At 46.0% G+C, this 27,130-nt stretch overlaps 2 protein-coding genes across 2 annotated transcripts; one reads left to right on the top strand and one right to left on the bottom strand.

The window, feature by feature from the left end:
- Nucleotides 1–1,217: 1,217 nt before the first annotated feature.
- On the bottom strand, nt 1,218–2,415 carry LOC311161453 (lysophosphatidic acid receptor 1-B-like; the record flags this gene model as incomplete). The annotated part of the gene is made up of 1 exon (XM_084219031.1): nt 1,218–2,415. The coding sequence occupies exon 1, from the start codon at nt 2,301–2,303 to the stop codon at nt 1,218–1,220; it is 1,086 nt and encodes a 361-aa protein (XP_084075157.1). The 5' UTR covers nt 2,304–2,415.
- Nucleotides 2,416–7,649: 5,234 nt separating this feature from the next.
- Nucleotides 7,650–22,149, top strand: CA4 (carbonic anhydrase 4). Its single transcript, XM_084219027.1, has 8 exons — nt 7,650–7,963; nt 16,153–16,203; nt 16,628–16,798; nt 18,654–18,814; nt 18,953–19,045; nt 19,336–19,399; nt 19,497–19,660; nt 20,591–22,149. Exons 1-8 carry the CDS (start codon nt 7,906–7,908, stop codon nt 20,777–20,779), a joined length of 951 nt encoding a protein of 316 aa, XP_084075153.1. The 5' UTR covers nt 7,650–7,905; the 3' UTR covers nt 20,780–22,149.
- Nucleotides 22,150–27,130: the final 4,981 nt, after the last annotated feature.

A 27,130-nucleotide genomic window follows, 5' to 3' on the forward strand; every position in this document is an offset into this window, starting at 1 on the left:
CGCAAATATTAAAATGAATATTATATGTGTTGTGTTAGAAAGTTATGCTGTATTAATTTTCTTAAGCAGTGTGCTAAATATAGTTTTAGGTTATAACAAAACGTTAAAACAGAAACTGTGCTATGTAAGATACTTTTTTTAAAGAAAGGACTCGCAGCGAGACAGCAGCCGTAGGACACCTAAATCTTTCAGGGAAAGAGAATTTATTGCTCCCTTTTCAGAAGAAACAAACTTCTTCCTGCCTCGCTCAGCCCTGAAGGCGCCGTCAGGATTCAGAGGAAGAAGCTGGCACTGCCCAGACAGAATCCTGTGGGAGAATGGAATTGATGCATCATATATGAGGTGTATGAATATGCAACAGGCTGTTGTGTTTAAGGGTTAATCCTCTCTTAACGTGGGTCCTTTTTTGGGTTTATGCTGCCCAGAAAGAGGTACCCGGACTGTCTGTAACTCTTTGTTTCTATTGCCTCATATTGTCCTAATCCAAATTGTCCAAATCATTATTACTCTAATTGATTACTATTTTTATAACTCTTTTATTACTATTAAACTTTTAAAATTTTACAAACAAGTGGCTGGCGTTCTTCACAGTTGTTTTTGGAGCGACGAGGGCAGTCCCTGATAACAAACTCCGGCCGCTCCTCTGCCTCGGCCTCGGAGCCAGCACTGAGGGCACAACATCCAGAATGCACTGCTGGGGACACAGACAGCACCACGTGAGAAGGGGCTGCTCACTTTTCACCCTTTAGGAAGGTTTATTAAACCTTACCAAAAATACAGCCAGAAAAAAGAAGAAAGAAAAAATTGTTATGGCGCCGCCGGGAGCAAAAGATTTTTCCCCGCCATGTGCTCAGCTCCCTCACAATGGAGGTTTTTCCTTTTTAACCCTTTAACCCCTCCCAAAGTTCTTTAACCCTTCCCAAAGCTCTTTAACCCTTTAACCCCTCCCAAAGTTCTTAAATCCCTCCCAAAGTTCTGTCCATCACCCTCTTCTTCGCTGTCCAGCCATGGAGATCTCTTCCCCAAACCCTGCCCGGAGCTCGGTGTCACCACAGCGACACGCCAGCCCTCCCAGCTGTCCCTTGACAACCACGCCGGGGGGCACAACACCAATATAAACCTGTACAACTTTTTTAAGCTATATACATGACATTTATCAGTTGATGGTGAGAGTCAAGCACGGCGCTCCTCATCTCCCACAGGGACAGCCCCTCGGGTCAGACATGGCCGACGGCGCAGGCCCTCACGCGCGAGGCCCAGAGGCCGCGCAGCGCCTTCAGCCGGGCCCGCAGCGCCCGCAGCCTCAGCGTGTACAGCAGCGGGTTGCCCAGGCAGGTGATGGTGATCAGCATGGCCGTGCAGTTCCTAAAGATGTACACCCCCGGGTACAGCTCGCCGTGGCAGCGCTGGTTGGCCGCGTCGAAGACGACGCCGGCCAGGAAGGGCGCGTAGGACACCAGGGCCAGCAGCCAGATGGAGATGCTGGTCCTGGCCACCTGCGTCTCCGCCGACTTGTAGGTGCCCGCGGCTTGGCCGCACGCCTGCATCCTCAGCTTCCTCTTCCTCAGGATGATGATGATCCTCAGGTAGGTGAAGAGGGGCACGAGGAAGGCCGCGGCCACGTTGGGCATGGCGATGAAGACCAGGTAGTTGACGCAGAAGGGGCTGTAGAGCACCGAGACGTTGCCCTCCGCCTGCAGGCAGTTCCAGCCCATCAGGGGCAGGCAGCCCAGGAAGAAGGCCAGGACCCAGTTGATGAAGACCACGGCGATGGAGTGGTTCCTGGCCACCCTGAACCTCGTCCTCATGCTCTCGGCCACGGCCAGGTAGCGCTCGATGGCGATGCTGACCAGGTTGTAGATGGTGGACAGGATGGAGGTGGTGTACAGGGAGTAGGGAGCCAGCATCTCCTGGGAGCCGAAGATGGTGATGTCGGGGTTGGTGATGAACAGCATGGAAATCCAGAAGCCAGAGAAGCTGGTGAAGAGGTCAGAGACAGCCAGGTTGCAGAAGAGAATGGAGATGGGCTTGTGCAGGTCCCTGGTGGCCAGGCGGGTGAAGATGACGGTGCAGTTGAAGACGATGGAGACGACGTTGATGGTCAGCTGGGGGATGCCCAGGGCCAGCACCAAGTAGTGACTCCAGATCTTGGTGTGGTTGGCAGAGCAGTTGAGGAACCCATTCATGGTGGGAAATGCTCCTTTGGGCCGGCTCTGCTCATCCCATTCTCCCCAGGAGCTCCCACCTCGATGCCCGGGCGCGGATCCTCTCCTCACACACGGCTCCTGCTGCCACATCATCATCGTCACGGGGGTTAAACTTTAACCAGGTGTGTTTTTAAATATTTGGGTTGCCAGCTGGGGGCTGTGCCAATCCCTGGGAGTTGCTAGGATAGCCCAAACTGCAGAGCACATTTCCCACATGGATGAGCTGCTGGGAGCAACCTTTGACAAGAACAAAACCTGCCCAGGGCTTAGGGAGATGGGTGGTGACGCCTGCAGTTTAAAATTCTTCAGGGATGTTCTCAAATGGAGTGAAGTGAATCCAGCTGTAACTCACAAATTAATTAGATCATAAAGGATTAGAGAGCCAGGAAAGGGGGAGCAGAGTTTTGTGGGTTTGGAGGGCTGAGGGAGCTGAAACAAAACATCAGCTCTGTGTCTCCAACCTGGACCCCAACAGCCCAGAAAATGCCTTATCCCACTTAATCCTTCCATGATAACACAGCTAAAACCCAGCCAACACCACTACCATGCCTTTGCTACAGGATATTTTGTGTTTATTTCATGTGGCTTGGTCATTAATTAACCAGTACCAACGCCAGTGTAGCTTCTCTTTCTCCACCTTTAAATGCAAATGGTTTTTGAGAACTTAAAATGAAATTCGTGAGACTTGGGGTTGAAAAAAGCTCTGGGGCCACACATTCCATGCTCTCAGCAGAGGGCACTGCTGGAATAAAATACAGGGTACAGAGGCAGCAGGGAGATTTTAACCAGCTGAGCAGTCCAGGTGAGCAGGACAATTATCCAGGTAAATTATCCATTTATCCACGTTATTTATTCTGATTCAATTTGTATTTTATTGTTACCTTAATAAAGGATTCACCTTTGTTGGTCACAATTTTCTACCATGGCCTTGCCAAGCAGCTCAGCTGAATTTATGGGCTCCCACATTCAGCACTGATCATTACAGCAGCAATTCCAGCCCCAGGGGTGGGAGTCTGTGAGCTCTGATAGCTCTGCCAAAGTTAAAATGTCAGAAATTTAGGCTATAATTTTGAGTTTAAAAAGGGGAATTCTAGGGCTTTTTTTTTTCCTATTGAAGTGTATGAAAGTATATTCAGTTTAATGTGCACCCAGTATACACAATTTTTGTGTACCAGGAATATTTTATAATTAATTAATACATTTTTAAGCGTGATTATTATACTTTACACAAGTCTAGGCAAGCAATAAGCATTTCAGATGGTCACAAGGGAATGATAACATAAAAATAAGGGCTGAGAATTGACCAATCAAGCCTGGGGCTGCATTAACACCCTATAAAATATTCCTCTCCCAGTGTCCCAGATAAAACTCCCTTTGTAATCCCAGCCCTGGCAGCCACACCTCAGGTGTGAGGTTGCTGCTGAACAAGGGCCCCACTATTTCTGCCACCCCTGAGCCAGCCCAGCAAATCCTTTCCCTCCCAGCAGAAGTGGCAGCACGGCCCAGGTGGGCACAGGACACCTGTGATGAACACGACACCCACAGAGCAAAAGGGTTTTGAAAATACCCTGGTGGCTAAAAATAACTTCTCCGTGAATTTGGGCTCCAAAGGGCTCTAGATATTCCTGAAAATGCTGCTTGAAGTTGCTCTAATTTGAAAATTTGGTGCTCGAGCACAAAATGCTAAACGTTGTGAGATCAGAATGTAATTAAAGTAATATCAAGTGGTATAAATAGCTCTCCACAAAAGATTTGTAATCTGATTTCCCTAATAGAATTGCATACAAATTACCATCATGTTGCTGGATTAAGGGAGACATTAGTGTGGAAGCTGCTTTTTTAGTGGGCTTTAACACACAGAAACCCCCAGGTTTGTACATTCCAGCCCTCTGTGGTGCAGCTGGGGCTCCCAAAACCAGATGAAAAACACTGGAAATGTAAAGCCCAACCTCTCCATGGAACAACCTCAATCCAAGGGCGTTTTTCTACTCCTGTATTCCAGGAACTGTGCAGCATTCCCTGTGCTTACCTCACCCTACCCTGGTGAGGAATTGTTATCTGCAGCCCTTAAATGGGGAAAGGACAATCCCATTGTTTGTTTAAGGTGACACAGGATTCCAGGGAACTCAATCTAATCTCCAGCATCTCGGCTGACACCTCAAACACTGACTGCACCTTGCTGTGGCCAGCCTTAGATTTATATTTACCGAGATTTCACCTCCTGTAACACTTTGGTTTTACTTCTGTGATTGCTTTTCTTTGGGTTCTGTGACTGTATTGACACGTCTTTATCTGAATGCCCAATTTATTTTGATGTATGTGTAAGAAATGGCCTCATTTTGTGGAGTTATCTGTTGATTGTGCCTGTGGGGAAGACAATAACCACTGACCACACTGGAGAGACTGAGAAAAGAGATACAAGAGGCTTCAGGATGAATTTTTAGTGATGGTTCAGGTGTGGGAAATCCAAGTTCAGCCAGCTGAGCCTCAGAACTGCCCCAGCTGCAGCTCTCAGCCTCCAGTGGGGCCCACAAGGGCTCAGAAGGAGAGGCCCCAGCTGGGAAACACCAAAATTGATCCCAAAACAGGGAATTAATGCAGGAGCTGGGCCCAGCCCTGCCCAGGAGCCCTTGGACAGCTCCCACCCTCACCCTGGGCACTGCAGCCCCGTGTCCTCTGAGCTGGAACTGGAACTGTGCCTGGAGCTCCAGGGAAAAACTGCATCCTTGTGATGAAATAGGAATGCCACAGCTCAGGGAGGAGGAGAGATGCAGCACAAGCCTCAGGCCATGTGCACGCAGGACAATCCAAAAAGGATGAGGGGTTTCAGTGCCCTCCTTTCTGCCCTGTCACATTCCCCATTCCTGACACCACATCCTGGGGATTGGGATGGTTCTGCTCTCTCCCTATTGTCCCTGCACTCAGCTCTGCACTGTCACCTTGCTGCAGACACCAAACCCGGGCCAAAAATTGCCACGGGGCTGGAGCAGCTCAGCAGGATCATTCCATGAATCCCAGTTCCAGTGCCATGGCCCTCAGCAGAGCTGTGGGATCACAGTGACCCTCTGCCCCAGCTCTCCGTGGGCATCACGAGGCCTGCAAGGAAGAAACAGTCAGGAAAGGGAGTGATACAAATAAGAAGCCTATTTATCCAATTTATGTTTCAATTAATGCAGATTAAAGCCTTCCTTTCTGGAGAAGGAGACACAAACGGGGTGTGTGATCTCCGTCCAAGATTTTTTGGAGCTGTTTTGAAAACACAGAGCTCTGCTCCTCCCCCCTCAGCCTCTCTCTTGGAGGAATTTTTGCCTCCCAGGTTTGGAGTGATGGGAGACAAACACCTGGAACCAGGTGTGTGGCAAGGAAAGCCTCTCCAGGACCAGCTGGCTGTGAGGGAGGCAGAACACATCCCATCCCTGCTGCCAGCGTCCCACCTTGTGCTGGGACAGCATTCCCAGGACACTCAGAGCCAGCCCACATCTGCACATGGAAAATGAAGCTGGAATGTTTCTGCTTCACCCAGAGCTCTGAAATTCCAGATTTCCTCTTCAGGGGCGTGGGAACTCTCAGGAATAAAACGGCAGCACACAGTCAGATGAAGAGCACTCAGTGTTTTCTCACCCTGCAGGGTGGGATTCCCAATCACCCACTCGCTAATCCGGGAGCCCATCTGGGTTTTAAATCCCTCGGAAGTGCTTCCCTGTCCCCTGCAGGGCAATCCCTGCGGGGTCAGCTCATCTCTGACCAGGGTTTGCACTCCAGACAGTCTCCCCCCCTCAGCCTTTGCTGCTGTGGTTCTCCAGGCCACAAAATAAGTGCAGTTTTTACTGGATTTGATATTCCCAGCTGTCCTTCCCTTCCCTGTAGCTGCTGGGAAAAACCAGCCTGGAATTCAGAGAGCTGCTTTAGTTTGTGTCATCTCCTCTGACCAAGATGCTCTCACACCTTCAGGCTTGGTATCAAAAAATCCTTGTGTAAAATGCACTGAGTTCTCAATAGCATCCTGGCATCTCAGGTTTGGTTTTGAAAAGGAATCAGAACTACCCCGAAGTGCAGCAATGCCATCAAGAACTGATATCCAAGCACCTGTCAGGGGAGTTTCTTTAGGAAAAAAAATAAAAATAAGGAGATCAAATTATGCCAGCCCTGCTTATTTAGATGACAGGCTTTAGAAGGAAAGGGCCTTTGCCTGAGCGTGCCTTCACTTTTGACCTCAAGTGAAGGCTTAATTAATGTGACTGCAGTGCAGTTTATTACCACTTTGATAATGACAGGCTGGAAGGCTTAGAAACAAAAAGAAGAGGAAAAAAAACCCCAAAAGAACAAAACAAACAAACAAAATAAAAAAAAAAAATCAAGGATCCTGATTATCAGGACCAGAATTTCTAACCCTCAGCTTTTCAGTCTTGAACAGAGGAACTAGAGCAGGAAAACACTCCCGAGGTGCTGGTTCAGCTCCCCGGTGAGGAGCAGCCAGGGGGAATTGTCTCTTGGATGCCCTTGGAGCTGCAGAGCTGCTCTGCGTGCTCAGCATCCCCCCGGCCCCGCAGGGACCTGGCAGGGACAGAACGCCACCAACCCCTCATTGTTCTCCCCTGCAGGAATTATTTACCTCATCACATGTGCGGGGTGGGGAAGCCCTCCCCGGCAGATCTGCACTGTGGGAATGTTATTTCCAGCGTTTTTATCAATAAAGGAGCTGCTCTGGGTGTGCCTGCAGCCCCTGAGACCCCTCTGGGGGAGCAGCAGGGCAGGGAGAGATTTCTCAGCTCCTTTTTGTGGAATGCAGCCTCTGCTGGATGACTCTGCAAGCTCAGCTCGGCTGGGATAACATCACTTCACTCTGCCATCCCTCACGGGCATCCTGCTCTTCCTCCCAGCCCAGCTCTGTACCTCCAGGGACATTTGGGGAAGGAGTTTGCTTCATTTGTATTCCTCAGCCCAGCCCCAAAAATCCCAAAGATGATGCTGTGTCTGTAATAAAAATGTGTCGCTTTTCTTTGTTGAATGTAAGGTCTGTTGCCCCTGAATCATGTTTAATTACAAAAAAAAATTTAGATGGGAAAACAAAGGGGACCAAAACAAAAAAAAATCTGTGTATTAATCATTCTACAGTAGCAGAAGCAGAAAGTTGAGAAAAAGGATTATTAAAAAATGTATTGTTGCTTAATTACCTACGTAAGGTGTTTTATGTCACCTAATTAACATTTCCTGTTGCTGCACATGGAATTCCCATTCTCCAGTCCCACAAATCAACTCCAATCCTGTTTGGAGAGCTGTGGGGTAGAAGTGAGGGGGAGTTGGGGTTTTTTTTAAAGGAAACATTAACACACACATTAATTGAATGTCATGAGGCTGCCAGGAGAAAAACTCCCAGTAAATAAAAATGCAGCATTTTACTCGGGCTGCTGAACCTGTGCAGGTTGCAAAACCTCAGTTATTCACTGAAGGCTCCTTGCTCAGTGCCAGAAAGCCTCACTCCTTTGCCATCCACTTTGGAGAATGAATAAATTCAGGCAAATCAGGAGCAGGGCAAATCTGGAGAAATTACAAAGGGGAGGAGTTCACCTTCCTGCTATGGCTTTCAGGTCTGTCCTGGACTACTTACTCCAGTATAAAACTGAGAGCAGAAATATGATCACATCCTGAGGAGTCCAATCAATTCTGGTTTCAACACTGAGCCTATTTAAACTAGAGAATGGAATTGCTGTTCCTTGCTGTGCTCTGCCTGCACATTCTCAAGACAGAGGCAGTAGGTAAGTCCTTCCCTGCTCTTTCTAACCCCACCTTAAGGTTACTCTTATTTCTGATTTGTTTCTATCAGGACGTGCAGTGCAGGCTCTCTGATTCTTCTCTCTGGTAAATGAAGGATGATTGATTTATTTATTTCTCTGCCTTTTATTATTTGTGTTAAAATATCAAGGACAGGCTTTTCTCATGAATGAATGAGTGCTTTGGGGGTTTCTTTTCACCTTTAGAGATTCTATCTGCCTTCCTCCTCCAAGAAAAATCAATGAGCTTTGACTTGATCTCTGTATTTTATTATGTACGTGCATTTAAAATACCAAAACTTAATTTCTTTATCTTTAAAACCCCTTTAAACTTGAAAGAAATCGCTTGTTTGAAATTTCTACTGCCATTGCTTTGCTGTGTATGATCCAAGATGAAATTCTGCTGAGGGAGAAAGAACAATATGTCTTTGCTGCATCAGCCCCATCTATTTTTGCTCCCTGGGCACTATAAGTACACTGTGCACTTAGGATGGCTCAATTAAATAGTGATCTGTAATTAGTATTGAAAAATGCAGGAGGTATTTTCCCCCCTGCTTCTGTTCAATCAGCAACACTGAATAAGTCCCTTTTCCTATGCAAATACCAGCACGGAGCCTCGAAATTAAACACAGCAGCTCTTCAAAGTGCCGGGGGATCCATTGTTTGCACTAAAATAGAGCAGAGTGCAGCGAGGAGAGAGGGACCCGGCATTATCGGGGAAGTGCTGCCCTGAGCCCTGCCGAAGGGAGATGCTGTTAAAGCAGATCAAGGTTCACAAACTCCTGAAGGCTTTCCCTGCCTTTCTTTCCCCGCTCCTAATGAATTCCCTGTCCCTCAGCACCCGGCTTTGCCAGGTTCTCAACTGACATTCCCAGCCCTTCCCTCCGCTCAGCCCCTGCTGCAGGGGCTGCCACACCTGGGGCAGGTAAACACAAACAGACACAAAAAGCTTTTGCTTTTCCAAAGCCTGCCCCTCGTGCTCGCTTCTGATCGATTCCTGCCTATCACCACTGAGCTGCATTTACTGCCCCATTAGGGGCTTTATTGGGCAAACCTAAACACAACCTAGAAAACTCTCGTGACTTGATTAGATTGGTGTCAATAATTAGGGTTTACCTCTCTATCAGAAGGAAGTAACACAGGGAATACATTAATGATAATTTGCAGGTGTTTTTTGGCCCCCCCTGGTTATTTGCATGTTTTTCTGGAGTTTGGACCAAATTACACAGTCATTAATACACAAGAAACTTGCTCTCTGCTCCTTCTTCTCCAAACTTCCCTCAGGGAGCAGCTCCACAGGATACAGTTAATTCAAGAAACTCCACTTCTGAGAATCAGCTGAAATTCCTTCTTGTCGTATTCCTTCTTGTTATATTCCTTCTTGTTATCTATATTTTTTTTTAACAAATAAACATTTCCTTCCTGTCTTGCCACTTGTCAGAACCAGCCTGGCTCTGATCAGCTCATTGAGCCCAGCTCCACCTGGGCAGCTGATAACTCAGCACACTGAACAGTCAAATGACTGATTGCTGATCTGGAATTGCTGCCAGCCTTGTCTGGACAGCAGAGCACCTGTGGTTCCAGATCACTGTTAACAGTCCTCAGAGGGCTTCCTAAGGAAGGAAGGGGCATTATCCCTGCTGTAGGAGAGGGAAACTGAGGCATGCTGGTGCAGGCACCTGCCCAGGGATGAAACCATCACCCCCAGCCCCTCATCCTCTGCCTCACCCAGGTCTCAGTGTGTTCCATTTACAGCTGCCCTGATCCCCCTCAGGTTTCTTGTCGGGTTCCTTTGAGAGCTCAGGGACCCTCTGATGCTGTTTTGGGGGAAGAGAGAGACAAAGTGTCTGCAATTTCCAGCAGGAATGCTCCAAACCTCGTGAGAATGAGGGACATCCATCCATCCATCCATCCATCCATCCATCCATCCATCCATCCATCCATCCATCCATCCATCCATCCATCCCTCCCTCCAGCAGCTCTGGGGTGGGGTTACAGCAAAGTCACTGAAAATTAATTTTCTTCAGGGGGAATGGAATGAACCCCAGCACGTTTTAACCTTTTGCTTTATCACAGAGCAGGACTCAGCCATGAGGAGACAAATCTCCCACAGTCCATGCTCTGCTGCTCCAAAAGATTGATGCCTGATAGGACATTCCTCTAATTTAGATGAGATTAGATCCCTCCAATTTTCTATATTTCTGCTCACATGCTCTTACCAGTCACAAACATTAAATTTACATAACCATGCGGACATTGGCATCAATTCTCACTCTGGGGTTTCCTCAGGGCCATTCAGGTACAAAGTACCCCTGAGAGCTCCATCAGCAGCTTAAGGAAAAAAAGAAAAAAAACAAAGTTGCTGTGACTTCTTCCCTTTCCAGTTCTAATGGACTGCACACAGATTTATGGTTGGGCTCCAAATCCATTTTAGGGCTGGCAAAGTTGGGATGCTGGCACACTTGGACACACTCTGGGGTGAAAAGTTGCATTTGCAGCTGATTAAAGAAAGGATAATAAATGCAATGACAGACCTGGAACACAGAGAAAAGGCAGTGAGCCACAGGAATTATGGAATTACCCATCTGAGGGGTTTAGGTCTGGAGTCTCCATCAGGTCGGAATCCAAGCTGCCCCTTCCTCAGGGATGAGGATGATCCTGCTCAGTTTTATCCATGATTTCCCCACGGATCCTCCTGGCTCTTCCACTGGATGTTGGAAGCAGAAAAGCCTTTGGCACTTTGAAAAAACCAGCAGGAACCTTGAGGTCTCCTAGAAAAGCTGCACAGCCCAGAGTCTGTCTCTGTGCAGGCTCTTTTCCCTGCTTGTGGCGTTGCAGGAGATGCTTTGTTGTGTTCCAGCATCTATCCAGTGGCCAGTTATTAGATTTTTAGTCATATTTTTAGCCACAGGATCAGCCATCAAAAGCTCAGCATAAAAGGCTGCAAAAGGCCAGCACAGCTACCAAGTGATTTGTTTGAATTAAATTTTAAAAGTGCTTTAAAATAAATAATTCTGAATTGCATTTTTATTACAGAAAGCAAGGCAAAACCTCTCACAGGAGGAAGTCACCTTAGCCCTGGATACTCATTTTTTGTCACAGCCCTGCCTTTGATAGAGGACATTTCTGAGGGCACATTATCTGCAGGAGAGTATCACAGGTCACAGCTGAAAACCTTCCCCTGCTCTCTGACACAGAGGAAGTCCTTTGCAGATGTTAATAGGGCACATCCAGAACCCCTGAGTCCCTTTGGATTTTCCCTGCAGTTTGTGTCTGTTCCAAAGGCCTCATCCAGCTTGTGATTTATGTGTGCAAATGGGAAACATCAGATGGGCTGCCTTGCAAGGCCTCACCACCACAGTAAAGCTGATTTTCAGGGCTACCTCCCCATCATCTCCTGCAGTATGCCTGCACAAACATGTGTGTCCCTGGGGAAAATCAAATTAAGGCTAAAAGTGAAGAGCAATGAATGGCCAGGAATGCTTGCAGAGCCACACAAATCTCGAGGTGAACTTTTGGAACTGGTTTTGTCTGTCAAAGGGGTGGCTGGGGCTTCCTGAGGATGTGTAATGCTTCAGGAGGTATAAATATTCTCATGCCTATATGCTCAGTTTGTGCTCAGCAATCCCATTAATTAGAAAGACAGGCTTAGATAACAATTGCTTTTGTTTTGTCTTTTGCACTAAAAATAGAAAGTTTCACAAAGCCAGCTAAAAATAGGATGGGCCCAACACAAGCCAAACCTAAAAATAGACCCTGTGCAAACCCAGCTTTTGCCATTTTGGTGGAAAAGGATGCAGAGGTGAGAGCAGATTTTGGGGATGCATTTGAGGATGAGGACAGCAGAGCAGGGAGAGCTCTGGGGGCACTGGGACCAGCAGGAGAACAGGGAATGGCCAGGCAGGATGGCTGGAAGGGGGACGGGAGGCTAAAGGGACAAACAGAGGACTCAGGTGAAAGAGAAAAAGGATTTGAATTAAAAATCAACACAGGACATTCCTGGTGTCCTGGGCAAAAAGGTCATTGACACTCCCAGAGGCTCAATATTGTGAATAAAACCAGCAAAAATAATAATAAAACCCGCAAAAATAATAATAAAAATGCAATAATAATAATAAAAAAGGCAAAATAGAAGGTGAATAAACCACAGCCACTGTATCAGCAGCAGGAATTGAGGCAGTTCAGTGGTTTAGTGACTCCTGAGTGCACAGGTTAAATGGCATTTCCAGCACACCAAGCAGCTCCAAGTAGGGCAGCAAGCAGTGCACAGTGGGACAGAGCAGATTTGGGAACTTTTATGGAATTCAGACAATCTGAGTGTGGTCCAAAGAGCCGAAGGGTCTTTTCCCAGATCTCACAATAGCACCTTGGCAGGGCTGCTCCAGCCTGGCCCCCAGCCAGCAGCACCTCCTGCCTCCCTGGGCAGCAGAGGGAGGTCTCAACTGCAGCAATATTTTATTTATTTATTTTGCCTCGAGTTCCAAACGAGGCTTGATAGCTAAAACAATTGAAAACGTTTGCAATAAAATGAAAACAATACGTAATTTGTATTGTTTTTTTGGCCAGCCCCGTGCCAAGAAGCAGCTTTGGCAGGAAGCAGTTGTAAATTCCAGGAGGGACAGGCAGAGATAAGTGGGACTGCTCACGTGCCAAGAGAGACTCCCTAAATTTAACTGTGCTGAACTCTGTGGAGGAAGAGCCAGCCCTGTCCAGCCCTACTCTAAATTAAACCAAATAAAGTCAAGGTGACACCTGTGGGATGGTACAGAACCACTGAATTCAAGGATAAATCCATAATAAAATTGAGGAGAAATATATAATTGATAATACAGTGAGTCCAGGTGTGCATATCTATATCTATATCTATATCTATATCTATATCTATATCTATATCTATATCTATATCTATATCATCTATATCTATATCTATACATTTTTATAACCGTATAGCACAGCAGTGATTTCAGCACCTCAATCACAAAAACAAACCAAAAAAGCCCTCCCTAAAGCACTGAAAACCCCACTTTCTGCTGTGTTTTCCCAGCAATAAAATGAGCTACAGGAGAGGGAGTGTGGGAGCTGAGGTTTGATTGGAAGAGCAGAGCAGGGGGGATCTGGGGGCTCCCAGCCCCCATAAAAAAGGGGGTTCAGAGGGAGATTTTGCAGAGGGGACAGTGGGAAGGTGAAGGGCAGCCTTGTCAGAGGGGACAAAAGATGAATGAAGCCAGGACAGGAATTCCAGATGAAGAGGGAACTGTTTGTATGCTGTAAACACCAGGGAGGGAAAAGAATTGTTTAGGGTGGTTCGGTGATATTTCTAGGAGTGATGGGATGCAGATAAGGAAGTGGAAAATGTAAGCTATTAAATAGGAAACATTTCCTGACAGCGTGGGCTAATGCACTGTGGAAAAGTCTTCCAAGGGAAGTGGCAGGAGCCTCTGGACAATTAAAAGTGGCCTGGACAACGTGCCTGAGGGCATAATCCTGCCTAAAACCAGGGAGAGCTGCCTGGATGTGACAAGGATCTTCCCTCCTTGCTTCGGAAAGAAAGGCCCAAAGCTCAGGGGAAGAAAGAGCCATTGTGATGCACGGTTCCTATAGGGAAGGGAGGCTCTCATCCCACTCAGATCACATCCAAATGCAAATTTTCCTCCTCAGGGACTCTGTGGTTCCTCCTGAGCAGCACCCACACAAAGGCTCCTGTTCCCCAATGTTCCACTGCTGCCAATCAAGAAAAAAACCAAACCAAAAAAACCAGCCCTAACTCACACTAAGCATGAATCCGCTGTTTGCTCAGGCGTTCTGTAATGTTTAATTACCTCGTTCTTTAAGGTTTAACAGCTTCAAGGACACTTTTCTTATGAAATGCTGGATTTATGTGCTGTTCTACTTCACTGATATTTTCCAACCACAAGTGTGGTAAGGACTTGGTAGAAAACACAATTCTGAACCTTGTTCAGAGACACTGGGAATTCGGTGGAAAGATGCAAAAATTAGATATAATTATTAAACACTCCTGAGTGCTGGATGTGAGGCAGCTGTAGCCACTGAGGGCTGGATTTTCAAAATTAAATTTGATTTTATTCAACTTTTTCTCCCCATCATTTTGATGCCCAGGCTGGAAGATCTGTGGTGTGCTCAAGTGTCAGTTTACTGAGAGGTGATTGAATCCCACAAGTTTATTTGCCACAGCTCCCCAGACACCTGTTCAGGGGGTGGAAACTCAGTGATTTCTGTGTTTGAGAAGGGACACAACCCATTTCCATCCCCCCTGGCACACAGACCCTGGCTCAGGACCAGCACCAGCACAATGTGGGGGTAATTCCCCTTCCCTCTGTGGCTCTGTTTGAATTTGGTGGTTCCACCGTAGAGGTTTAAAATCTCCAGAGCCTTGAACCTGCTGCCCTGGCTCCCAGCAGTGCTCAGACTGCCTGGAAAATCGGATTTTCAGCGCAGAAATGCTTTGATGTCCGGGCCATGCTCCCACTCCATTGTGAAACCTCCTGGAATGGCCCAGCCTGGAGCTCTCGCCTTCCCCCTCTGCCTTCCATCCCAAAGATTTGGCAGTAAATCCTTCCAGGTTATTCCTGCTGGTGTTTTCACACCTGAAGGTTCCTTCGTGTGTAAATTGCCAAGAGACTCCCAGTCCCAGCTGGAATTGTTAAAAGTTCACACCGACCCCAGGGCAGCTGCCAGAACTACACCTGGAGTCTTTGATCCGTGTGAAAACCCACGTGGAGGCAGTGGGGAGATCAGCTCAGCTGGCATTCTGCACTAAATTCAAAATAATCATTTTAATTCATCAATTAAAATATCGATTAAGGCACTCGGGGACATCCTGTGCTTGGAACTTCTGCAGTTTCCCAGTGGGGATGAGGAAGAGCTCGGTGCCACTGTCCTGGAAAGATAAAAACAAAGCAACAGTCGGTGCTGGAAAGTGAAGTTTAGTGTGTGTTAGAAATCTGCCAAAAGGATAAAACCTTGTCAAACCCAGTTTTTGGGTAACAACATAGAAATCCCTGCAGTTCTTACCGCACAGAAAAAGCAAAGTTTGTTTTTCTTCCCAGTCTTGCTAAATTACAAAGTGAGGCAACATTGTTTGTAGTTTTCAGCAGAAATTTCGTTTTTGTGAAAGAAAAACCGAAACTGTCATTTTTTTAAAGCTATATTAATTGCCATGGGGTCTCCCTCTGAGCCACAGCTGCTCAGGTTCTACAACAATTCTCTTTTTAGAACTTCTAAATCCTTAATAGATGGATGCATTGTTATGCCACTGATATCAAGATAAAGGTGTTAAAGCCTTCCAGCAGGTGTGTTATAAATTACAAATTAAGGTAATTACCAGTCAAGTGACAGGGCTCCTCCATAATTATCCTTAAAATTGATTAGCCATTTATTAAAATGTCTATAATTTACTAATCCCAAGCAAACAGAAGGTATGGTATTAATCACCATTATAAGAGGGTTTGAATTGTTATGGATTGAAGTTAAATAGCCAAAGAGAACAACCCCTGTCAAAGTCAATTTAAAGTTTAGAATAAATAAAGAACCACTTGGGATAAACAAAACAATCCTACTGTCCTAACTAGATAACCGCAAAAAGTAAATCAGCTCTTGTCCCTTGAATTTTGTATTTCTTTTGACAATGAAAAAGTAAAATTCAGATGTTCTGCTGAAAAATTTTGCATCCATCCCTGTGGGATGAACCCAGCTGAGTTAGACCAAAGATCCTCCAGGTCCTGCAGGAAGTGAGATCCTTCATTGCTCAGAATTCTTCCCCAGGTAACCTTCAAAGGAATTCCTGGAACAGGCTGAGATAAGTCCTCTTGCATAAGTGAATTTACAAGTCTGGAGAGGCTGGCAAGTGCAGAGCTGATAAAGGGAAATTTACTTTAACACTGCATATATTGAAATGTGGAACTTTTGCCTCAAGAAGTTGAGGAAGCCAAGGTTTGAAAATCAAATTCTTTAGGATGGCAACTCATTCAGAATTCTGATGCCATAAAGATTCCAGCCAGCACAGGTTTTGGGGGGATATTAATGGCTATAAAGTGGTTTATGAGAGATCAGGAGGAGATCTAGAGAGGGCAGAGCTGCCAATCCATTTCCCAGCTGCTTTTTGGGGCATAATTTGCCCAGATTTTCATTCACCTGTTTTATTTATTGTTTTTTAGTGGGCCACTGGTGCTATCAGTCCCAGAAGTGTGAGCTGCCGCAGTGTGAAGGTACTGCCAAGCAATTTCTTTTTCCAATCACATTGGTGATTCTTCTGCTTTGCAAAGGGGCTGCTGAGAGAAATAATGCAAAAAATTCCCAGCACTCAGCCTTTAATGCCTCGTGGTCACATTGTTTGTGACCCTGTCAGTGCCAAACAGGGTATTTTGAAGCCCCCGGTGTTTGTGGTAACTGCTCATTTTGTGTCGACCAAGGCTAATGTAGAAATGCACAAATAAATGCAAAAATGTAAATATACAAGGGTAAAAATCAAATACACAGATGTAAAAATCAAATACACAGATGTAAAAATCACCCCAGCAGTTGGGGTGATGCCTCAAATGCCCCTTTTTGGTTGGGTGGTTTGGCTTCCTCGAGGATTTGCTGTCTACAGGGGAAAAAAAAAATAAACCACTTTTCTTCATCCCTGAGCAGGTCCTGCCCAATGGCATCAGATAAACAAGGATTGCAGAGGGGACAGGCAGTCCCCTGTCAACATTGTCACCCGAAATGTGGAGTATGAGAAGAGCCTCAAGCCCCTGACTTTTGAAGGCTACAATGTGAAGGGCTCTGCCAAGTGGGACCTGGAAAACAATGGGCACACAGGCAAGTACAGCCCAGCCTGCTCCTGGGGATGGACTGGGCTTTCCCTGGCTCTGCCAGGCAGGCACAGGTGGGATCCCACCCCTCTGCTTCAGGAGGGAAGCTCCCAGAACCTTTTTGGCATCAATATTTTCTTGGGAGGTTTGTGGGAATGATGAAGTTTTGGAGTTCTGGATGTGGTTGTTGAATATCTCAGCAGGAATTTCTGCGCAGGAACAGAGCTGGAGGTGCCACAGGAGCTCTAAAGCAAAACCCTCCAACCCAAAGAGAGTCCAAGGCTGGGGGCAGGACAACAATTTGGGCAGAATTTTATCATTTTCTGCTGAAGCCAATTCATTCCTGGGCTGGCCCTTTCCAACTCTTGCCTCTGCACAAAGAATCCTGCTGGAAAAAAGCCTGGTGTGGGAAAGTCGTTCTCAGTGCTGTGTGTTATTAGTTCTTTAAATAATGAGCTATAATCTTCTCAGATTCAGACCTGTTTTCTCTGCACACAGAAGTTATCTGATGTTGATCAGCTACTTAGTGAATCGGTAAACCTTGAATCAATTAACAGTAATTTAGAACTGTTCCGCTTCCTCCACCTTCCTTCTCAATACTGAGGATGCTGCTCCAAAAAAATTATGTTCAATTACTTCGACCTTAAAAATAAACCTGTAGTCTTTTTTTTTTTTTTTTTTTTAAGTTACATGTAGGTGTTTTTAAAGTCTTGGATGGGTTGTTTTAACTGACAAATCCTCAAAGCAGAAAAGAGCAAGTGGCAAATATTTCCTGATTTAAAAGGGAAAGGTGGGAAGGCAGCTGGGGAGATTTTAACAGCCAGAAATTCTCATGTCGTGGCAGACCACAAGAAAAAAGAATGTTTTGACTTTTCATTCATATATGGATTAATGACTTTCCCATTACAGGGTGATACTCCAGAATGTCCAATTACAGTCCCTTTAACATCAAAATTAATATTTATAAGGATTGCACCTCATCTTCCCCAGCCATGCATAAGGATTAGGGGTCTAATCTGGGCTTTTAAAATCCCTTCCTTTTGAGGGCAACCAATTCCTGTGCTAAATGAGGAGGTTATTGCTTAAATTACAGCCGCAATTAGAGGCTGCAGGTGAGATTAGACCCTCATTATTTTCCGTGATGGGCACATAGCAAAGGTCGCTGTCTCAAAGGTCTTAAGCTAAATAAACAAAGCCCACAAAGACATCTGACTCATCCATTTACAGATTAAAAAGCAAAGGAACTAAATGACTCATGCACTCTCCAAGTTCATTTGGAATTCAGAACAGGAACGAAATCTCTGGGGCTGCAATCCAGAATTTTCCTCTGGGGCTGCAATCCAGAATTTTCCTATGCAAAGAGAAGTGCTGTGCTTAATGTGGGGGTCGCAAAAAGCAAAAATTTAAAGTATATCTCAAATATGTATGATTTAGGCTTAATTGCAGCACTACCCTAAATTAAAACAGAATATCTTTAAACCCTGCCCAAAGGAACTGTTACAGTGCAGAAAACAGGAGGTTAAAATGATGGTTAAAACCCAAGTAAACTGGGATCAAATTTACTTTGATAGAGGTTTTTTTTTTTTTTTTAGGTAAAAACCTGAAGGAATATAGGGTCTTCTGAGAGGTATAAGAATCTCTGACTCCAGAGGTCCTAGTAGTTAGAATTAATCTCAAATTAAACTCAGCCATGATTTTGTAAGAGTTCAGTTTCTGCAGAGCAGAATTTCTGGAACACTCAGTCTGAAAAACCAAGCGAGAACTTGAAGATAAATTTGAATCTCAAGAAATCTCTGCTCTCACACACTGTTGATGTAGGACCTGCTCTTCTCCTTTAAAACAATTCATGCTTTTTTCCCCAGTTAAAGTGGCACTAGATGCATCCCCTAAAATCGGAGGAGGAGGCCTGGAGAGAAAATACAAGGCAGTAGAATTCCATTTTCACTGGGGAGTCCTGAGTGAGCAACAAATCCTGAGTCCTGGCTCAGAGCACAGCATAGATGGAGAGAAATACCCCATGGAGGTAGGTGGGACTGTGTGTGGAGCATGGGTTTCACTCCAGAGCTCTGGAATTCTGAGGTCCTGCTCAGAAAAACTCCTGGCTAGTTCCCCATGGGAGGGCTGAGGGTGGAAATCATTGTCCTTGGCTGTTGTGTTCCAGTTTCACATCGTCCACATGAGAGAAGATGCTTCAGATATGACAGAAGCCAAGAAAACTCCAGATGGTTTGGCTGTGTTGGCCTTCTTTGTAAAGGTAGGCAGGGAAATTTTCAACTGCCCCTCTTCAAATCTCAGCCAGCAGCTTGGCTGAGGGATTGTTTATGTCAGTATTTTATGATTATGTCAATATTACAGTAGCCCAAGATTTAACCTCCCTATCTTCTGCAGGCCTTCTGCCAGCACTGAGTTAGTTCCTCTCCCCTTTTCTACATCCTGCTTGCTGTTATTTCTTTTTATGGCCCTTTTCTGTTTTATTCACCGCTGATTAAAAGCAACCGCTTGTAGAGAAATACACGATGTGGAATGAAAATATCTCCTTTTCAGGCTGACGAAGAAAATAAAAACTATGAAACTCTATTGAGTGGATTAAAGAATATTAAGTACAAAGGTAAGGGATTTCACAAGCTGTGTGGGGTGAGGATAAATGTGGGCAAAACCTGCAGCCACAAGCATTACAAGGGATTTTCCCCCCGTGGTTTTTCCAGGGCAATCAGCAAAGGTGGATCCTTTGCCACTGAGCTCTCTCCTCCCACCTGAGGAAGACCTTGGGAGGTACTATCGCTATCAGGGGTCCCTCACCACCCCTGACTGCTACCAGGGTGTCATCTGGACCATCTTTGAGACGCCAGTTCAGCTCAGCCTGCTCCAGGTGGGTGGCAGAGGCACAGCCTGGAGGTTGTGTGCCGTGTCCCTGTGCTGCCTGCCCGCAGGGTGACACCTCAGTGCCTTGTTCCCCACACACCCTCACTTGGCAGCAGCCTCAAGGTGCTCCCTGCTGCCAGCTGATTGACCCTGCTAAATCATCCCTCAGAAAATGGCAGGAAAGGGGCAGGAAGGGGAAATGACGGCGTGAGGAGAGAGCCAAGAAACCCCCCAAGCTCAGGGCTTCGTCAGCAGCACTTCCACTGCTGCCACCTTCTCGCTCCCCAGCTCCACAGCTTTCCTCCCGTTGTCAGGGCAGCAGAACACAGTAATTCCAAACCCAAACCTTGGACCCATCAGCATCAAGCAGCCCATTTTTGACCTGCAGACAGGAAGAGGAGATGGAGTTATGAGTGCTTGGAATACCCTTGGTTGTGCAGAGATCACACAGCCTGGCCCAGAGCCAGCTCAGCTCCTCACACACAGCGTGCCCTGCGTGCTGTCACCGTGCCCCCAGCACAGCCCGGGGTCACTCAGAGCAGCCAGGAACCTGACCAAGGACAGAATTCCTGCTGTTCCTGCCTCGTGGCAGCCAGGAACCTGACCAAGGACAGAATTCCCGCTGTTCCTGCCTCGTGTCACCCTGACGTGGTGGCCGGGGCTGGGGCTGTGTGCGTCAGGAGCTCTGGGGGAGCCAGTCCTGGGGCTGCACAGAGCATTTGGCTCCCACTCACGGGAAGTGCCCGTGATTGCCAAGGCTGGAAGGAGCCATCACTCAGTGACCTCTCCTGTGGCCTCTGCCACGGCCTTTCCTGTGAGGTTCAAGGCATCCATTAAACCCTCAGGTTCAAAACCAGAGTGAGGCAGCACGGGTTGGGCTGGCAACACAACTGCCAGAGTAGTTCAAGCAGATTTAACGAGCTGTTGTGTTTTGCAGCTGTCCCAGTTCGCAGCACTGCGCTTTGATGGGAAGAACTCCACTCCCATGATGGAGAATTTCCGGCCAGCACAGCCCCTGAACGGGCGCAAGGTGCTCTGGTCGGGCGCCAGCATCGCCCTGCCCACGGCACAGCCGCTGCTGCTGGCCCTGGCTCTGACCTGCACCCTCAGCTCTCTGTCCCACTGAGCCTTTCCCACCTCACTCAATGTCCTGGGCCTTAATTTCTTGTTATTTTTACTGTTCTTTGTCTCAGCCTCTCATGCATTGTGTCCCAATACAGAATAGCCTTGTCCTCCTCCAGACATTAACCAAGGGCTTCTGTGCTACTCTGGTGAAACCCAAACCACCAGAACTCAAAGGAACTGGGAGATAAAGCAATGAAAATTCAATTTTAAAAGCCAATAGACTCAGAGAAAGCTTAGTCTGGATTATCCTGTAATTTTAAGCCAGCACTGGAAGGAGCTGCACAGAGAACCTCGGAGAGGAATTTGTTCTTAAGTGCCTGCGAAGGGTTGGTTTGGAGCACGTTTACATTCAACACTGCAAATCTGGCAGTGAAATGTGGAGTAATTCCTACAACCCCACACTGTCCTACCTGAAGGTACAACACAGAGCAAAAATCAAATGCACACACGCAAGAGCAGCACCTGGATCGTCCCCTCCAGGGAAGGGCACTCACCCAACACATAAATCCCCCTCCTTCCTTCAGAATATCTCAGTTAATTTCAGATAAGGACACTGGATTCCTTCCACCCCATCTCCTGCTGGGGCTATCAGGTTCCTCGGTTATTTATTCATCCCTCTCGGGGATGCCATGGTCAATGTGATGTGCTGGGGAGCAGCAGGGAGGCTCATCCCCACAGACCAGAGGCACATCTGTGGAAATTCCCTCTCTTTGGAGGGCTGCTTCTGAAGCAGGAGACTCTGATCATCCTTTGTAGTTGTTATTTGCCTAATAAAATAGGACAGCTCAAGAAATGGCTCTTTCTTACATATAAATATATATATATATTTCTTTTATAAATATAATTTTTTATAGTAGCATACCTGCAATATTCGCATATGGTCAAGATTCATAGTTTTTTCCAAGAAGATTGTGGTTTGAGCCAATTCCTTCAGATCTTACCCAATTACTTATAGAAAATATGTGGGGAAATGGGGTTTCCTTGTATTATTCTAGTTCTCCCTCTGAAGAGGGACATTTCTCTTTGGCTACTGCCATATAACATGTTACAGCTTCTTTTAGGATTTTAGATTTTGGCCACACCAAAATAGGATTTCATATTAGCAGATGTGTATTTTTTTTCCTTTAAGGGCAATATTTGCAGAGATGACTTTATATATTTTCAGGAAAATCCTGGCAGTGAGAGCAACCACAGCTCACCAAAAGCAGGGAAATTATTTTCATATTAATCAATCAGTAAAGCTTTAAAAAAAAAAACAAACATGTGAAAGCAAATGAACCTATTTAAGTTTAAAGGAAAGATTAATACTTTAACTGTGTTTTTATGTAACTGAAAATCTTTGGAGAAGTAAACAGAAATGAAATATTAAAGGTGAACAACAAACCTATATTTGAATTGTTCTGAGTTTTTATTTCTTTTGTCCTTGCTGAAGGGGAATCCACAAACTCTTTCAGAAGAGGAAAGTGACTTTACCCCCCCTGTTTTCTTCACAATATTTAGGGTTGGGTTTAGGGCTGGGTTTGCAGTTCTGGGGCAGGGATGTGCAGTGCCTTGGGATGTTTCCAGTGTCAGCAGAGTTGGGGGCTCTGTTTCACAGGGCGCTCTCTGCACTCAGCAGATTCCTGAGTCTGGCACCTTGCCCAGGTGTGCAGAGCCGGTGCCCAACCCCACCCAGCCCCCGGGACAGGGAGCTCCTGCTTTAAAAGCACAAGGGAACACTCCTTGGGATACCTGAGAAATGCTTTTTGCACTGGCCAAGGTGTGCAAGAACCACCATCCCTCTCCTTCAGGTTATTTCCTCAATTCTCATTTAAGAGGCAGCTCTCTAAGGGCTGATTGGAATAAACCCTGCAGGATCTGGCTCAGCTGTCATTTATTGCTAATAATAAATGATAAATCACAGGGCACAGCCTCAATCAAACAGATTAAAACAGAACTACAAGGAAGAAAAAATTCTGCTGAGAAGAGGGCGAGTCTCCTCTAAGAGCTCTTCAGCACCAACCCCAGTGTGAATAAAATCTCTCTGGACAAGGATCAGTGTTTTTACTGAATGGTTCAGGGCTGTGGCAAAGGGAAAGGGAAATTCTCCATCTGCTCACGTCACAGGGATTGAGACCAGTTTGTGGTCTGCCCGAGGCCCCTCTTGGCACCCAGGTTCTGCTCTGGGGCAGGAGGTGACAAGGGCAGGACCAGCAATGCAGGGAATAAACAAAAACCCCAGCAAAAGCTATTCCCAGGAAAAGACAAGAAGGCTTTGAGTGGATATCTGATTTGCTTTGTGAGGATGGTTATGGAAAAGCAATTTGCTGTTCCACAGGTAACCTGAGGTGCTGGTTTTCAGGAATTTTGTCTGGGCTACGTTTGGCATGAAATTCTTTTATTGTGAAGACACCAGGAAATGACAGTCACTCCTGAAGGACAAATAGCCAAGGCATGATACAGGAAAGGGTGGGGGGAGGAACAGAGGCTTTTGGAAGGATCCAGCAAGAACATTATTTTCCCATGTCCATTGGGGTTAGCGCAGAACTGCACTGATACATTTCACATATGTGACATGGAGCCAGAGCTGATGGCTGTGGGGCTGAAAGCTGCAGTCCCAGGGAAAATGAAACAACACTGGCAATTAAAATTGGGGTTAAAACAAATAAAGCAAACAGGGGATTGTACAACCCATCCACAAGTAATCCTTTCCCAGCTTTGGGCTGCACCTTGGTTTGAGAGCAGCTCCAGAGGTGTGAGAGGTGAAGGCACTGCTCCTTCCCAGTCACCAGAGGGGCAGGGGGTGACAGCAGGGGCAGGCACAAAAAAAATCCTAATACAATGTGTTTTCAGCAAAACATTTTTCTCAGGAAGCACAGAGAGACAAGGAAACCAAATCATTACTCACTAGAAATGTATTTACATTATCCACAAAGAATTCTGACGAATTTGGCAACTCCACTTACAGTCAGCTCCTCCTGTGACAAAACACCAGCTCAAAATGAACTTGTCTGGACAAAATTAGTTTTCTGTGACTGCTGGGAGAGAAGGACAAAGGTTTTTCCTTCATCCTTTCCTTCCCTGCCCAGCCAGATGTGGATTCCACAAGGAAAACAGCACTTGCCAGCACCCTCCCCATTAAAAAGATGCCACACAGCAAATTGACATAAAAAATCCATTTATTCACCTGTAGTCAAAAAAAAAAAAAAAAAAAAAAAAAAGCAAACAGAGAAGCCTGTCAAACTTCCCAGGCTGGCTTTAGAGTTTAAGAAGTGTGGAGTTTAATAAATACCAGGTGTAACATCAACCCCCTCTGCTCCAGGGACAGGGATCCCATTGCACAGGAGAAACACCCCAAAATTACAGCTGGACTCGATGATCTTAAAGGCCTCTTCCAACTTAAATGGTTCTATTTTTTGATAAATTATTCTACAAAAAAATCATTACTCTTGGAGATGGGAGGCTCTTTTTGATAGAGTTGAAAGTGGACTTGGTGATTTTTTTCCATGAAGCACTAAAATGAGATGGGATTTAAAAACTCTGCAATGACAGAAAAACAAATTACCTGGGAACTGAGGTGGCTGTAGAAAATGCTTTGTGTGGGAGAAATTCATATGTAAATTGGATTTTTAAAGAAAGGAAATGTAGGATTTACTGGTAAATTATGTGTACCTGTGGAAAAGGCAATGAAACTCCAGCTGAAAGCACAGCAGGGCCACAGTGACCCCAGCCAGGACACTTTTCCTTCCTGATCTCCTCCAAACTCCTCCTCAACAGACAGAGCTCCTTCAAGACAACTGCTGAGAATGAGAACATGCAGTTTTCATTACAAGGTTTAAATGCATTTCCTAAAAATAACCTGCTGTTTGGGGCTTTCAGTATCAGAAATAAATCCATATACACCACTAAAAGCTGATTATAATTAGTCACACAAGTAAAATTACGAGTGTAATTAACTACAGCAATTAATTGAAATGCCTTTGGCACATTATTTCCCGTCTTGCAGTTGAATGCAATTTGCATTTAAAGCTATATCATAAAGGGTATAAGATGGTAATCAATTTGGGTTATTTTATTACCTTTTACCTGTTAATACATTCTGAAGTGATTTAGACAGCCAGTACTCAAATACAATTTGATATAAAAGAAAACCCAAACAGCTGACACTGTTCTAATGACTTTTGTTTCCCCGTAATCCACTCCAAGCCATCTAAACTTTTCCCTGCCCTTCCTTTTTATTGCTTCACAAAAATACACTGGTTTCCATCGAGTGGAATCACCTTTAGAATGTCACCACCCTTCCCCTCCCCACCAGGGCTGCTCCTTGTTCCAAGCATTGAGAGATCTTGATGGATGAGTTTGCAGATTGGAGGTGGTTATGAAGAATTTATGAGAGAGAAAGAAAGGCAGAGGACTTTTACATTTTGCTGATTGTGCTCATGTCGAGATTAAACTCCAAATAAATCATAGACAATCCCTATCAAGAGTGCAGTATCTTTGTAAGCCTCCAGTCATTGGAGTTTGTGGTACACAAAGCTCTCAGCTTTACACAAAATGCTTTTCTTACAGGCAGTAAAACACAATGGCTCATGTCCTGGAGCCCAGCAGCCACTGGGAAACACAAGAATAATCCTGGTGGAGCAGCAGTGACCTCCCTGAGGAAAACAAAAGGAGTTTAAGTCTTAAAAGAGAAGGATAAAGACAAAAAAAATCAACTGTGGAGGTGCTGAAGCTTCTCTGTGAAGCTGAGACCCTCTGGGACTGACGATGCCCCATGTTCCCTTCCTGCCAAACACATCTAAAGAGAGGAGGATTCACCTCTCATTTCCACCTCCTCATGGAATTCCAGGGCTCCCAATCCTTGGTACAGCTCAGACATTTTGGGGAGGATTCACCTCTCATTTCCACCTCCTCATGGAATTCCAGGGCTCCAATCCTTGGTACAACTCAGACATTTTGGGGAGGATTCACCTCTCATTTCCACCTCCTCATGGAATTCCAGGGCTCCAATCCTTGGTACAGCTCAGACATTTTGGGGAAGATTCACCTCTCATTTCCACCTCCTCATGGAATTCCAGGGCTCCAAGCCCTTGGTACAGCTCAGACATTTTGGGCACTGGGAGCTGGGACAGTCCCAGCAACGTGGAGAGAGCTCAGCCCACAGAATAAGCAGAAAAATTGCCAAGGCTCCATTTCCTCCAAGGCTTTTATAAACCTTTTTTTAAACAATTTTTTTTTTTTTTTGATTGGCAGGAACACGGTGTCTTATCGAGCCCTGCAAAAGGGCTCTGGTGTCACCTCACCCCCCGGGCCGGGTTCCTGCTGTCCCTTTGTTCGTGTGGCAGTGCCAGGCCATAAACGGGATGTTGGGGTTTATGATCCCACAGATAGGAGCGCACATGTGACAGAACCCGATGGATTTATTCTAAAAAAAAAAAGGGCATTAAAGCTCTTAAAGCACAAACACTCCCTTTAAAATCACCCTTTAAGATCCGGTGCAGTTCCCGCGGCAGCCTCGGGGTTGCGGCAGTGAAGGCCCGGCGGGACCGCGGGCAGTGCCGGGGCCGCGATTTCCAAATGCCTGAGGTAAAAAGTTTCCAAATGCCTCAGGTGAAGTTTGCAAATGCCTCAGGTGAAGTTTATCAAACACCAAAATCCTGCCTGTGTGCTACTGAGCAGAGCTCGGCAAGGATTCAGCCTCGGGACAGAGGGGAAAGCACAGGAGGGGATCCCTCACGGCACCGGGAGGCAGCGCCCCTCACAGAGCTCAGGTCATTTCCCGCAGAAAACCAGCAAGATATAGAAAATGAAATTCATTTCTTCTCCTGCCACCCCTTGCTCCTTTTTTCCCCTTTTGTTTAAAAAAGAATCCCCACCAATGACTGCGAAATCTCAGCTGCTCATAGGAGCAAACCAGGGATGCAGCACAGGCTGGAATGCACAGCCAGGGAAAAGCCAGGCACAGGAGGGAACTGCAAAGATTAGGTGGAAACAGCAAAATTCTGAAAGAAAAATTCAAATAAGGCCCCACCAACAGAAATAAAATAAATTCCCTGACAGGGCACTGCCCAACTCCAGAAATTAAAGATAATACAATGACCTGGCCACAACACACTGGGATTTTGGTGTTCCAGGTATTTGGGGAATCCTAAGCAGTAAAATTGCTGGGAAGTTTTTAGTACAGCTTGCAAAGGATTGTCAGCATCGGTCAGCTGAGCTCCAGCAGGGAAATTATTGTGCCAAAGGCAGCTGAGAGGGGTTGAAGGACTGGGAATGGTGCAGGTTGTTGTCCAGCTGACAGGACAGCACAGCCAGCCAAAATAAATCTGGCCCCTCTCTGCAAGCATCTTCCTCAAATGCCTTCCTTTGGAGT

Source organism: Fringilla coelebs, assembly GCF_963513975.1.
Source record: "Fringilla coelebs genome assembly, chromosome: 20".
NCBI lineage: Eukaryota > Metazoa > Chordata > Aves > Passeriformes > Fringillidae > Fringilla > Fringilla coelebs.

What these genes read in the sequence shown, in the direction of transcription:
- CA4 (XM_084219027.1), top strand. Translation starts at nt 7,906, where the DNA reads ATGGAATTGCTGTTCCTTGCTGTGCTCTGCCTGCACATTCTCAAGACA. An exon ending in TCTCAAGACAGAGGCAGTAG is followed by an intron (nt 7,964 to 16,152) that starts GTAAGTCCTTCC and finishes ATTGTTTTTTAG; the next exon opens with TGGGCCACTGGTGCTATCAG. An exon ending in TTCAGCTCAGCCTGCTCCAG is followed by an intron (nt 19,661 to 20,590) that starts GTGGGTGGCAGA and finishes TGTGTTTTGCAG; the next exon opens with CTGTCCCAGTTCGCAGCACT.